Below are 14,763 nucleotides of genomic sequence, written 5' to 3'. Positions count from 1 at the left end.
ACATTCTTCTCTCCCACTTATTACCACCACCTTGTTTCAAAAGGTATGTGGTAGCGCCCAGTGTTGTGGCTCAGCAGGGTAAGCCACTGCTTGCAATGCATCCCATATGAGTCTTGGTTGTTCTGCTTCCAGTCCAGCTCCCTACAAATGTGCCTGGGAAAGCAGTGGAAGATGGCCTAAGTGCTCGGGCCCCTGCACCCATGTGGAAGACCTGGTAGAGACTCCTGGCTCCTGGCTTCAGCCTGGTCCATCCCTGGCCATTATAGCCATTTGAAGAGTGAACCAGCAGAGTTACAGAGAGAGAGGAAGAGAGAGAGAGAAAGAGAGAAGAAGACAAAGAGAGAAAGAGAATCTTAAATCCACTGGCTCTCTAACCGAATGGCTGCATGGGTTGGAGCTAGGCCAGGCCAAAGCCAGAAGCCAGGAACTCCATCCAGTTCTCCCACATGGGTGTCAGGGAAACAAGCACCTGGGCCATCTTCTGCTGCTCTCCCAGACACATTAGCAGGGAGCTTGATTGGAAGTGGAGAGCTAGGACTCCAACCAGTGTGCATATGCGGTGCTGGTGTCGGTGTCACAGGCAGTGGTTTAACCAGCTGCACCACAACACCAGCCCTGGTTGCTGTTTTTGACAAGTTATGATCTTGCGCCACTGTGTTTCTTCTTGCTTCTGATTCTAAGGATGATCCTGGCTGCTTGTGGTATCATATTAGGAATCCCACCACTGATTGGTTAGGCTATTTCTACCTAACCAGTTCACAGGTTGATGCTTCTTATCTAAGCTGCTGCTTAGCAGACGGGGAACTCCAGCAGCACTGGGCGGAAGGTGCTGGGCTGTTCCTGGGACCCCACGGCGCTGAGTCATGTCTGCCCCATGCTCTGCTCACCATGGGCTGACAGCTGGCGGCTGTGCCTCGGTACACCCTCTGCCAGCTGCCCATTGGTCTTAATTCTATCGGAACAGGCAAGTTCTAAGGTTCTGAAACTTCATGCCCACAACATCACACCACATGTGTTCAGTGTGTCTGGATTCATTCAGCTAGCATTATGTCTCTCAGATGAAGTCAGTGGGAATGAGTTTTCCCTTACTGCCATATAGTGTTCCAGACTGTGGCTACAATGCATCTTTTCTAATGTCAATGGGTTTTCAGACTGCTTCTGATTTAAAAAAAAAAAATTTATTTATTTTCATTGTGTGTGTGTGTGTGTGTGTGTGAGAGAGAGAGAGAGAGAGAGAGAGTCTTCCACCTGCTAGTTTACTCTCCAAATGCCTGTAACACCTAAGGCCAGGCCAAGCCAAAGCCAGATGGCAGGGACCCCAGTACATGAAATATCACCTGCTGCCTCCCAGGATGCATTAACAGGAAAATGGATTGGAAGCAGAGTAGCCAGGACTCACTTCCAGGCACTCTGATATGGTATGCAGGAGTGCCCAGGGATGGTTTACCCTGCTACTCCACAATGTCCAGCAAGAACTTTTTGGCTATAAGAAATGGTGCTGCTACGAACATTTTTATGTATGCCTTTGCTGGACTCCTGTACTCATTTGTCTTGGCTACTCCCTGGTGTTGGAACTGCTGTATCGCAGAATGAGCAATTGTTTAGCTTTGTAAGATACTGCTCAACAATCTATCAAAGTAGGGCACAGTGAGCAGTACTACTTCCTGCAATATACGAGGGCTGGTTGAAGTCCCAGCTGCTCCACTTCCAATCCAACTCCTTGCTAATGCATCTAAGAAGGCAGTGGAGGGGCCGGCGCTGTGGCTCACTTGGTTAATCCTCCGCCTGTGGCGCCAGCATCCCTTATGGGTGCCAGGTTCTAGTCCCGGTAGCTTCTCTTCCAGTCCAGCTCTCTGCTGTGGCCCGGGAAGGCAGTGGAGGATGGCCCAAGTGCTTGGGCCCTGCACCCCATGGGAGACCAGGAGGAAGCACCTGGCTCCTGGCTTCGGATCAGTGCAGCTCCGGCTGTAGCGGCCATTTGGGGGGTGAACCAACGGAAGGAGGACCTTTTTCTCTCTCTCTCTCTGTCTAACTCTATCTGTCAAATAAAAAAAAAGAAGAAGAAGAAGAAGGCGGCAGTGGAACCACTGCCTAAGTGGGGTGGGATGCAGGTGCCGCAGGTGGATGCTTAACTTACCATCCCACAGGGCTGGCCCCTGTCAGCCGGCGCACCGCGCTGATCCGATGGCAGGAGAGAGGTACTTATCCTGGTCTCCTATGAGGTGCAGGGCCCAAGTACTTGGACCATCCTCCACTGCACTCCCGGGCCACAGCAGAGAGCTGGCCTGGAAGAGGGGCAACCGGAACAGAATCCGGCGCCCCGACCGGGACTAGAACCTGGTGTGTCGGCGCCATAGGCGGAGGATTAGCCTATTGAGCCATGGCATCGGCCCCCTGTCAGTTTTAAATTGTGGCCATGCTAGTTAAGTTTTTGGTGGGATATCATGGATTTATTTTTGAAATTTTAAAATTTGGGGGTGTTTGGGGCAGCTGTTAAGCCACCATTTGGGACACCCACATTACATTTTGGAGGGCCTTGGTACAAATCTTGGCTCTGCTCCCAATCTTCCAATTCTAGCCTTCTGCTAATGAGCACATGGGTGGCAGGAGCCCAAGTACTTGTACCATCTTCTGCCACTTTTCCTGGTGCATTAGCAGGCAGCTGGATAAGTGGAGTACCTGGAACTTGAACCAGTACTTGGGTATGGGATACTGGCACCATAGCTGCTAGCTTAACCTGCTGTGCCACTGTGCCACAAGATCAGACAGATGAGAGCATTCTCTGTCTGTCTCTCAGCATTTCAAATAAATTTTTTCTAACTTAAATAAAAAAGGGCTGGTGCTATGGTGCAGCCGATAAAGCTGCCATCTATAGCACCAGCATCTCATATGGGCACTGGTTTGAGTTCTGGCTGCTTTACTTCGATCCAGCAGCTCCCTGCTAATGGCCTAGGAAAGCAGCCAAGGATGGCCCAAGTGCTTGGGCCCCTGCACCCACAAGGAGACCAGGAGGAAACTCCTGGCTTTGGTCTGTCCCAGCCCCGGTCATTTCAGCCATTTGGTGAATGAACAAATAAATAGAAGATTCTCTCTCTCCCTGCCTCTCTTTCTCTCTTTATGTAACTTTGCCTTCCAAATAAGTAATAAATCTTAAAAAAAGATTTCCTGGGGCTAGCGCTGTGGTACAGTGGGTAAAGCCACTGCCTGCAGTACCGGCATCCCATATGGGCACTGGTTCAAGTCCCAGATGCTCTACTTCTGATCCAGCTCTCTGCTATGACCTGGGAAAGCAGCCTGTTAATTATTTTTTTATTATTATTTTTTGACAGCAGAGTGGACAGTGAGAGAGAGAGAGACAGAGAGAAAGGTCTTCCTTTGCCGTTGGTTCACCCTCCAATGGCCGCCGCGGCCGGTGTGCTGCAGCCAGCGCACCGCGCTGATCCGATGGCAGGAGCCAGGTGCTTCTCCTGGTCCCCCATGGGGTGCAGGGCCCAAGGACCTGGGCCATCCTCCACTGCACTCCCTGGCCACAGCAGAGAGCTGGCCTGGAAGAGGGGCAACCGGGACAGAATCCGGCGCCCCAACCGGGACTAGAACCCGGTGTGCTGGCGCCGCAAAGCAGAGGATTAGCCTAGTGAGCCGCGGTGCCGGCAATTTTTTTTTTTTTAGATTTATTTATTTATTTGAAAAACTTACAGAGAGAAGGAGACAGAGAGAGAGATCAAGATCTATCCACTGATTCACTCTTCAAATGGCTGAAACAGCCAGGGATGGCCAGGCTGAAGGCTGGGTCTCCCATGTGAGTGCAGGGGACCAGGTATTTGTGCCATCTTCCACTGCCTTCTTAGACACATTAGCAGGAAGCTGGGTTGGAAGAGAAACAGCTGGGACTTGGGCAGGTGCCCACGAGGGATGCAGCAACACAGGTGGCAGCTTAACCTGCTGAGCCACAACACCAACCCCCCGTTGTTAATTGTTTTTTAATATAGAAGAGTTCATTAGCCCTATATCTAAAAGGCGTTAGCATTTTTGACAGGTAGCTATTTTGTACAATGTCCCTCAATTCCAATGTGTCTGATTCAAGTCTAAATCATTATTACTTTGGTTTTTGTCAAATATTGAATTTCTCATTGTCAAGTTTTGGAAACAGCAGTGTGGACAGAATTTTTTTTAAGTGTGGTCAAATGTATATAAAATTGCCACTTTAACTCTTTTTTTCTCCATGAACAAGTTTATTCCAACAGTAAGTCTGAAACTGTTGCCTTAAGCAAGGGTTAGACAAAAACAATGTCAGGAATAGACAATTTCCTACAGTCTCAAATACATAAAAGTTCCTTTTGCACTATACTTTTAAATGTTTATTTTTTAATTTTCATTTACTTGAAAGGCAGAGTGGCAAAGGGAAAAAGAGATAACTTCCATTCATTGGTTTACTCCCCAAATTCATGCAACAGCAAGGGCTGGGCCAGGCCAAACTGGAAACCAGGAATCTTGAATTCCATCCTGATCTCCTATGTAGGTCACAAGGGTTCAAGCAGGAAGCTGGATCAGAAGTGGACTCCAACCAGGTGACCCTAGCAGCAGCTTAACCCACAGTCCTGCAATACCTGCCCCTCCTCTGCACTTTCTTCAACAATCATCAACAAGTGGGTCCAGCCCACATTTGCTTTGATCTATCTGCTGGGCCAACTAGAATCTCTCTCTCTTTTTTCTAAGATTTATTTTATTTATTTGAAAGGCAGAATGATAGAGAGAAAGAGAGAGAGAGAGAGAATCTTCCATCTGTTGGTTCACTCCCCAAATGCCTACAATAGCCAGGGCTAGATCTGGCCAAAGCCAGGAGCCAGGAACTCTAATGGAGTCTCCCCTTGTGGGTGGCAGGGACTCAGAGAGTCGGGCCATTGTCTTCTGCCTCCCAGGCACATTAGCAGGAAGCTGGATGGGAAGCAGAGTAGCCAGAACTACAACAGGGCACTCTGATGTGGGATGTGGTGGCTTAACCCATTGTGCCTCAATACCTGCTTACTGATTTTTTTAAATTATAGAAGTTAATAGGAGACAGTGATATAGGGTAGTGGTCAAGCCCCCCCCCCCTCCAGGGCTGGCATCCTATATGGGCGTGGGTTCAAGTCCTGGCTGCTCCTGTTCTTATCCAGCTCTCTGCTATGGCTTGGGAGAGCAGTAGAAGATGGCCCAAGTGCTTGGGCCCCTGCAGCTGCATGGGAGACCTGGTAGAAGCTCCTGGCTCCTGGCTTCGGATGGGTGCAGCCCAGACTGGTGCGGCCAATTGGGGAGTAAATCAGCAGATGGAAGACCTCTCTCTCTAACTCTCCTCTCTCTGTGTAACTCTGCCTTTCAAATAAATAAATAAATAAATATTTTTTTAAAAAATTAATAAAATAGGGGCTGGCGCTGTGATGTACTGTTCTAAGCCACCGCCTGCAATGCCGGCATCCCATATGGGTGCAGGTTCTAGTTCCAGCTGCTCCTGTTCTCATCCAGCTCTCTGCTTTGGCTTGGGAAAGCAGTAGAAAATGTTCCAAGTCCTTGGGGCCCTGCACCCGCGTGGGAGACCCAGAAGCAGCTCCAAGCTCCTGGCTTTGGATGGACTCAGCTCCTGCAACCATTTGGAGAGTGAACCAGCAGATGGAAGACCTCTCTCCCTGTCTCTCCCCTGTGTCTGTAACTTCGCCTCTCAAAAAATAAATAAATAAAAAATAAAAGAATGTGTATAGAAGTTGATAAAATAAGTCATGGGAGATCACGCTGGTTAGGTGGGGTGGATCAGATAAGATTATGGAGGGTTCTGGAGAATTCAGGTGTCCAGTGTGGTTTAGGAAGTTACAGAAGTGGCAAGATGTTTAAGACTTTGTAATCTATTGTAATCCTCAAGGAGATACATACGTATACACAAGTATATATATGGCATTGGCCTGAGAGGAAGAACAAATTCCAGAGACATTTCTTCTTTTTTTCCCCCCTCCCCCCCTCCAGAGACATTTCTAAGAAAACAGTCAAGAGGATTTTGTTGACTAATTGAATGCAAAAGAAAAAAGAATGAATTTCAGAAACAAGTTCCTGGAGTGGGCATTCGGTGTGGTGCTCAGTGGACTGAGATCCATGCTTGTGTGCCATGCTGGAGTGCCTGGCGTCGAGGCCTGGCTCTGCTCCCGACTCCAGCTTTCATGTGTACCCTAGGAGGCTGCAGATGATGGCTCAAGTGGCTGGGCCTCTGCCACCCACGTGGGAGAACCAGACTGAGTGCCTGGCTCCTGGTTTTGGCCTGACCCTGGCCTAGTGTCAGCTGTTGCAGACATTTGGGGCATGAACCAGTAGATGGGAGATCTGTTTGCTTGTCTTTCAGCTATAATTAATAAATAAAAACTAAAAAAAAAAAAAAAAGCTGCTGCACTTGAATTGAAAGGAAGTTAAAAAAATTTTTTTCTGTGACTTTTTTTTTTTACAGTACAGTGGGGTTTATTCCCCTTTTTACAAAATTTTATTTGTAAATGTACAACAGGCTCCAAGATAACACTTAACTCTTAACACTTCATTCTAACTACGGTGGCATAAGATGTTATGGCCGGGAATCGAGATGTTTAGCTAGGAATGCAATCAAGGGCGTCATCACTTCAGGCACAAGGAACAGCTTACTTTTTGGCAGATTTCTTAATTCCACCTGTGGCTAGGGGGCCCTCCCCCAGCGCCTTCGCTTTTAGCTCCTCAAGTTTCTTCTGCTCCTCTTTCTGTCTTTGCTTGAAAGCCTTATCTTCCTCATCCATCTCCTTGGCCTGCTTCTTGGACTGTTTCAGGGGCTTCTTCTTGCCACCTTCCCGGCCGGACATGGCGCCTGCCTCCCCTTCCCCAGACCCTGCCACCGGAAACGGGCTTCTGTGATATTTTGACAACAGACAGATTAATAGGGGAAAAAACACATAATTTTGTTAAAAATTAAGAGCTAGGAGAGGAGCCCGCACTATACTGGGCTAAGCTGCCACTGGGACCTCCCGCATCCTGTATTAAAGCAGCTGGTTCAAGTCATGGCTGCTCTGCCTCGCATCCATCTCACTGCCTGGGTAGCAGTGGATGACAGCCCAAGTGCTTGAGTTCCCGCCACCCACATGGGAGACCTGGATGGAGTTCCTGACTCCTGGCTTCAGGCTAGCCAGCCTGGGTTGTTCCTGGCATTTGGGGAGTGAACCAGCAGATGGAAGATCCCTCTGTGTCTCGTTTGTCTCCCTGTCTTTCAAATAAAAGTAAACAAATAAATCTTTCATTTAAAAAAAGAGGGGAGCTAACTACAAAGTATGAGACTGAAAGGCACATATGATACAGAAAACATCTGAGGCTCCTGGGCAGGTGAGCAGTGGTAAATGCACCAAACAGTCTTTATTTTGCAGATAAAAAAACTTCCCAGGTAAGAGCCATCAGAAGGTCACCTGTGCTAATCCTGTCCTGGGTCAGAGGTCAGACCCTTAATCATCTCTTGCTGTGACAGGATCTTTTCTAGACTGGAGAGGGAAGGCCTCAGAGAAAGCCTGCTTGCACTGCTCTTTACTTCTACAGATGCAAATCTCCCCAGCAAAAGAACGGCTCTCGGAGCTTGCCCTGTCTGCAGCCTCTCTGATCAACCATTTCAAAATATGCTAAAGAAGCCTATTTCAGGCGGCCTGTTTTGATCTCCTTCTTGTTGCTGAGGGCAAATGCTTACACTGACACAGATAAAGCAATTGGGAGGACAATACAGGGTTTCCAGAAACCTTTCTAATCACGAATCAGTGATTCCATCTCTCCCAAACACCTATTCACTTCCATTTAAAATGTATGAGATTAGTTAAGGTTTCCAGGTGTTATGTTACAGGACTAGGCACCTTGAGTTAGAGAAAGGTGTTATTAGCTTTGTGGAATTTATTACAGGAAAAACACTTTCATTTATTTCCATTTGCCCACATCTTTTCTTGTGTTTCTGATATTATCAGATTTTTTTTAATGTGAAAAGAACATTCTTCACTGGAGTATGCCTTTTGAAAAAAAATCAAGAGACTACATTAAAGGTAAAATTCCCCAGATCACCACTCCATTTTCTACTTTGTGTCAATAAAAAGGCAAAATGTTGTAGGGCTGAAGTATACATGTTCTGGAGCCAGACTCCTTGGGTTCAAATCCTGGCTCTAACATTTCCTAAGCCATAGGACTTGGACAAATGATAAAACTTCTCTGTGCCTCCATTTCATCACCTGTAAAGTGAGGATGATAAGAACATGTAACAAACATATAAAGAAATGGAATATTGCCTGACATATAGTAAGCTATATGTAAGCTGTTGTTTTATTAGTATGTATTTATGAAGATCTATAGCTTATTTCCTGACCAAAATGTAAGCTATTACTGCTCCTCTGGTAGCGTATACACTAAAACTAGAAGGGTGGGGGTAAGCTATTAGAGAAGGGTAAGGTTTCCTATTACAATATTTTAAAGTCAGGATTTTAAAAATAAACACTGCATTTACATGGTGCCTAATTTTAAAATCCTCAAAGCCTATAAACTGCAAATCTTTCTCCCATTCCATTGCTTAGCTATCTAGTCCCACACCCAGAGACCAGTTTTGTGTATGCTTCCAGATATAGTCTATTTATTTATAAATATGCTTATATTTGTATATTTCTCCAGCTCCCACTTTTTTTTTGTTTGTTTAATTAATTTATTTAAAAGGCAGAGGGGGAGAAGAGAGAGAGAGAGAGAATCATCCTTCCGCTGGTTTACTCCTCAAATGCCTGCAGCCACCAGAGCCGTGCCAGGCCAAAGCCAGGAGCCAGGAACTCCATGCAGGTCTTCCACATGGGTGGCAGGGACCGAGTGAGCCATCACCTGCTGCCTCCCAGTGTATGTGTTAGTGGGAAGCTGGAATCAGGACTCAAACTCAGGCAATAAACAATGAAGATGTCTCTAGTAACATCCCATCCATTTAATTGAAGGCCTACCCACCCCTGATGTCTTTGAGCGGGTATTAAAAATAGCTAAATATAAGGTCTGAAATTTGGCTTATGAGTTGAGATGTTGGTTTGGCTGCCAGCATCCTCAACCTAAATGCCTGGGTTCAAGTCCCTGCTGTGCTCGGGATTCCAGCTTCCTGCTAATGTGTACCCTGCCATACTGAAATCGCTGGGTCCCTGCCATCATATGAGAGGCCTGGACTGAATCCCAGGATCCTGACTTGGGGCATCTGGGGAGTAGAACCAGTGGATCGGAGCCCTGGGTCTCAGGAAAAGAAAGAAAAGCAAAATCCGATCTGTCTTTGGGTCTGTGTAAGGCAATCCTAAAGTTCTAAAAAAAAAAAAAAAAAAAAGGAAAATGCTATTGAGATGCCCGAATGGAGAAGCAGGAAGTAGAAATGGATTCACATAGAATCAGGCTACACAACAGATAAGAACATTTCTCACTAGATTCTAGGTGAGAAGACGAATGAGGTAAAGATGCTCTAAAGCTGAAAACGGTTCCATCAATTAGCACTTTCTGTTAGTGATGACATGCGTCTCGTGATCTGGTTTGCACAAGTGGGTCAATGCACTTTTTTTTTTTTTTTTTTTTTTTGGCAACGTTTGGCTGATAATTCCACCAGCCTGAGCACAAACATTTCTCGGAGTGTTGCACTCCCGGCTCTGCAGCTGGCTCCATACCATCTGACGGCGTTTGCTCTAGGACTCTTAAAGGCTTGGGTCCCCGCTCCCTCACCCGCATTGCCAGTTCGCGGCTAGGTTTCAGGTCCCCCATAGGTACACACGGCGCCCCACTTGCCGCACCCACCGAAGCACCAGAAAGGAAAGGAACGCCGAGGCCGGCATCGCGCGTGCGCGCCGTGCACGCAGGCGCAGCCGCTCTCCTTCCTGATCGCTTCTCACTCCCACCCCACCCGGCGTCGGCCGTCCCGCCCCTCCAGCGCAAAGGAGGGATACTATTTGCTCAGCCCGGCTGCCCATCAGGCCGGGCCCCCTTCCTCTCAACGCAATTGGCAGCCGGGGAAAAGGGCAGTCCGCTGTCGTCTGCTTACTCCTTGGAGACTCTGCGCCACCGCGGAAGCCGCTATTGGCGGAGGCCAGAGACCGCGACTGCTCACTTCCGGCGCGGGCCTCGACGATCTCTCCCCCTCCCCGCGGTCGCCCTCAGCCTTCCCACCCCCCGCCCTTCCACCATGGCCGCCTCTGTGTGGTGTGGGGAGAAGCTGGTCCTCCCTGTCCTCCTGTAGCGCTTACTGCCTCATCCGCACCCCGTGGGGGCCGGATCCGAAGGAGCCTTGCTCCGCAACGCTTGGGGCACCAGGCAGGAAGGTCTCCTACCCCTACTTCAGGGGCAGGACTCCTTTACCCTCTGGAGGCAGAAACTTAGGGTTTTCCCTCCTGCGCTTAGGGTCAGCAACCAGGAAGGGCTCCCCTCCTGCTTCTTGAGGGGCGGAGACCTTGCCTGCCCTTTCCACAGGGGCACAGGCCCTGACCGCCAGACCTCTGAGCTAACGGCTTTCCCCCCACACTGCCCCTCCACAGGCAGGACTTAGAGGACCGTCGCCTGGGCCCCCAGCTGCGGGCGCGGCCTGACGGAGAGGAGCGAGCAGTGGAGAGGACAGAGGCTCTTGCCCTTCCACCCCCGACCTGCTGCTCTTGCCCTCTGTCCCTGGCGACCCCGAGTTCCCCGTTTCTAGGACTTTCCACGCATCCACTCCCTGACCTCTTCCCGACTCCTGGCTGCAGCCATGGAGTTACAGAAGGGAAAGGGGGCAGCAGCAGCAGCTGCTTCGGGAGCAGCGGGAGGTGGAGGAGGAGGAGCGGGAGCAGGAGCCCCAGGAGGGGGGAGGCTGCTACTTTCAACCAGTTTGGATGCCAAGGATGAGTTAGAGGAGGTAGGTGTGGGGGGCGGGGAAGGGAGTTAAGAAATGGGGCTGAGGAGGGATATCGGAGCGGATATGGGGCGGGGGTGGTGGGCAGAGGCCTTCAAGCGTTTTCTAAGGCAACACCAACACGGCTCCAGCTTCCTGGTCCTGGAGGAAGACTGTGGCCAGCTTCCTGGACAGGTTGTCATAGAAACAGCAGCCACGACTCTGAAAGTGGGTGGGGGGTGTTGGGGAAGGAAGGGACAGAGCATCCAGAGTTGCCGAATTTAATTTCTCACGTTCCTTTCCGCATTCCACAGCTCTTTTTAATGTCTGCCCTGGCCCCAGACTTAAGTCAGGCAGAGTTGAGAATATATGTGTGTGTAGCTGTGTGTGAGGGGTGGGGTGGCCCCTCCTGTGAGAGCTAGCATTGGCTGCCTGTACGCAAGCCAGCGGGTCGCCCGTGGTGCTAACTGGGCACTGAGAAGAGTGGGAAACTTCAGAGTGTGCAGTGTTTAGTCCTGTAGTGTCCGTCTCAGCGCTGGGTTGGGGCGGGGAACGGCACCCAGGGGGTTGTCGATCAGAAGCAAATAGCACACACACGAAGCAGAGAGCGCAGGGTGCTGAGAGGGGGTGAAGTGAGGCAATGCCATGGACCTCAGGGAACCTCCTGGGCCCTCAGACCTGCCCTCCGTGTGCCTCCGCCTCTTGGCCCAGAGTTGATCATGTAGCCCTTTTCACTGCTACAAGGACACGTGCTTAGGAATAAGACTCAGAACTGGGATGTGGCTGCTGAACGGTTTTTGAGGCCCCGATACATTCAGTTCTGTGGTTATCCAGGGACAAGATGAGAAAATTAACGGGCCCTGGCTCCTGGCTCTTCACTGGCTGTTACTGCCCCAGAGCAGATATGAGAGGGTGGCCAGGCAGATAGGTAAAATTCATAGTTTAGATTTGAAAAATGTTCTTTCAGATACAAGGTGGTGAGATGAATACTCAAAAATTAACTGTGAATCAAGAGGTGGCTGGATAGCAACTTTGTGTTTTATCCGCCAGCAGATGTCTACTTGCCCTCCTCCGGCTTCTCATCCTGAGTTTCCCCCTTAATTCTGTGTGCATTTAGACAAGTCAGAGTTTGTTTTCTGTTGTTTCAGTTTTTATCAAGGAAGGTGGGTATAATTAGGAATGTAAACAATGTGGAGCTCTGAGTTCTAGCCCTGGAGTTCTGGAATCCTAGAATGTCAATAGTTAACTGCCTTAGATCCCTCTACCAGTTTGGGGGGGGGGTGGGGGGGGTGGGGGGGTGGGGGTGGAGAGAAGACCAAGGGTTGGACGAAAGTCTGTTCCTATCCTGATTGAGCTGTAGGAATCAGTGCCTGTGATTTAATTTGTATCACAGGGTAGGACAGCATCCTGTTCGGAGCAGTGACCGATTTGCTGATAAACCAAATGATATGGCAGGAGAGCACCACAACAAAGAGGAACATTTAGTTGCTTGCTTTTTTAGGCTGCCTGATACTGAACTGACCACTGTTTGCAGGGAGAAGGGGGGTGTCTCTTTTTTCTGATCTCCTTCATGGTGTAGACGTTTCCCAGTGTATCTCAAGCATCCCTCCCTAGGCCTGCTTTGCCTTTGTCCTTTGTCTTTTTGGATTTGGGTTTTGCAGCAAACCTTGCTACACTGTTTTTCCCCATGTGTTTTTCCCTACCGTGTTTTCCCACCAGACCAGAGGTGTCTAAGGGCAAGATTTACTGCCTTCTTCCCCCCGGGTCTCCTCACAGATCTGTGCACACAGAAGTTATCAGAACCTGGTGTTGCCTGGCTGACTTTTGCTTGTTCTGGCCTGGCGATTTTTCCTACACAGGCCCACTTCTGGCCTGAAAACATAGAAGTAGCTTTCTGACCATATGTGCCTGCCAATGTTGAATGGCAGGAAAATCGTTTGCTTGTGGTAGACCTAAGGTCTGCCATCTGGAGCTTTTCTATAAAGACTTAGACCCACAGGGAAGATTAAAAACACAAAGCTAGTTAGCATGGTGCAGAGGCTAGGGTCATTGTGAGTGGGTGAGATTAGGAAAGGTCCTGTGGAGGCCTGGAGTGTGAGGCATTGGCCCAGAGCATCCTGGCCTGAGGCTGTGACTCCTCTACCCTGGGGAACATTTGTTGTATCTTTTCTTCTCTTTGGCCCTGTTTCTCCCTTTGAAGATAGAAGTCTTCTTACTCATCCCATCCCAATTTGAGGAGGGAATAGGATAAAAATAGTGCCAGAGATTGCAGGAATTTAGAACATGTAGTTCCTAGTCTCGTGAGTCTTGAAAGTTCCTGGTTATTCCTTTGCCCAGGAGAGATCAGTCACTTTGAAGTCAGAACTTCCTCTTAATGTATGGCTGGGCTCAGGGTTGCATTTGATTGGAGGTGTGTCCCTACCAGGTTTTCTCCAAGAGTAATTCATATCCTATGTGAGGAATCTCTAGGGAACAGGCTGGGCTTCTGACTCATTTCTGACTTTTTTTTTCTCTTAAATCATTATTTCACGTACAAGTGACCCTTGCTATGGAAAACTTGGAACCCAGCTTGTTTAATAATTCCTGCTGGTGTGGATCCTGCTGGTGGGTTTTTGTGGGTCAGATCATATCTTCCTTTTCTGAATGTGGAATTTAATCCTTCTGTTTAATCCTGACTTCTATAAGGGGAGTAGTGTTTACTATATACTTAGAAAATAATTCATTAATTTTGCTTATTTGAAAGGCAGACACTGGTTCACTCCCCAAATGCCCACAACAAGGCAGGGGACTGGGTCAGGCCAAAGACAGGAGTCTGGAACTTCATCCAGGTCTCCCACATGGTTGCAGGGACCTAAATATTTGAGCCAACACCTGCTACCTTGGGTGGTGCATGCTGGCAGGAAGCTGGAATGCAGAGTGCAGCTGAGACTCCAGGCCAGACCCTGTGATAGGGATGTGGGCATGCTGAGTGGCAGTTTAACTGATGAGCCCCGTGCTGGACTGGTGTGCAGATTTTACCAGGCTCCATATTCACTAGTGTAGGGAGAGGACATGGCGAGGTTGGAGGGATGTCTCCAACTTCAGGTACATACTTGTCCTAGCAAATGGGCAGGGTTCCTTCTCCCTCTTCCCCATTCCTTCTACTGTTGTCATGGAAACCATGGTCAGGTAGTCTTCCTACTAGAAAACTTAGTTCAGGAGCTCCTAGAGACGGTAAATATTTACTCAGCTCTCCGAGGTGCTGTCATGGAGGGCTTATTCTGAACAGAACCATTCTGCCAGCAGTTATTGGCAACTGAACGTATGATTCCATCTTTGCTGAGGGCCTCCAGAGACTCGGGGAAGAGCAGTGCTGTTACTCGATTGGAGGAATGTGGCTGCCTGCAGCCTCCCTTAAGGGGACATGGTCCTGAGTAATTTGTAATTAGGCTTTCCATCTCTGTTTGGAAAAATAATTTTTAAAGAGATGATTCTTATATTTCAGGAAGGGTAGCATCTTCTGTACTTCGGTAGCCCGGAAAGGACTGGCTCTCAGATTTATCCACATTCTCATTGCATTTAGCCACTCATTCAAACTCTGGACTCCCACACTCTCCTTCCTTATCTAGGCCTCCCTGTTTTCAGAGGCCACTTTTCTCCTTGCCTGGGCAGTGACCCATAGAATTGACTCAGGCCCCTAAGTGGAGCTTAGAACACTGGGGAGGGGCCCAGAAAAACTTTGTTCAGCCCAAGTCTTTGAGTGTTAAATCATAGCCAGGGATTCAGCCAGCCCATAGGGCTTTGTAGGATCTTAGTCCAGGGTCCATCAATGAGGCCTCTTGCCCCAGCTCCTCCCATTTCTTCCTGTCCTAGAAGGCCAGAGGTTAAATGGGAGATGACGCTTCTTAGCCTGGTCA

General features: G+C 48.9%; 1 protein-coding gene and 1 pseudogene across 3 annotated transcripts in view; one reads left to right on the top strand and one right to left on the bottom strand.

Annotated features, from left to right (window-relative positions):
- Positions 1–6,451: 6,451 nt before the first annotated feature.
- LOC127493559 (translation machinery-associated protein 7 pseudogene) lies at positions 6,452–6,915 on the bottom strand (annotated as a pseudogene). Its single transcript, XR_016211426.1, has one exon. The product of XR_016211426.1 is annotated as a translation machinery-associated protein 7 pseudogene (transcript).
- A 3,063-nt stretch (positions 6,916–9,978) lies between these two features.
- The window catches only part of INTS3 (integrator complex subunit 3), a 40,595-nt gene continuing 35,810 nt past the window's right edge, over positions 9,979–14,763 (top strand). Inside the window, exon 1 of one of the 2 annotated variants that reach the window (XM_002715494.6) lies at positions 9,979–10,891. In XM_002715494.6, coding sequence (XP_002715540.1) covers positions 10,745–10,891 — 147 coding nt within the window. In that variant the 5' untranslated portion in view covers positions 9,979–10,744. The remainder of the gene's footprint in view (positions 10,892–14,763) is intronic. The other variant, XM_070077691.2, reaches the window with a different exon arrangement.

The sequence above is a fragment of the Oryctolagus cuniculus genome, chromosome 7 (assembly GCF_051225735.1).
Source record: "Oryctolagus cuniculus isolate XC-2025 breed Fujian yellow rabbit chromosome 7, ASM5122573v1, whole genome shotgun sequence".
Lineage (NCBI taxonomy): Eukaryota > Metazoa > Chordata > Mammalia > Lagomorpha > Leporidae > Oryctolagus > Oryctolagus cuniculus.
This window is presented reverse-complemented; position numbering and strand designations above follow the sequence as displayed.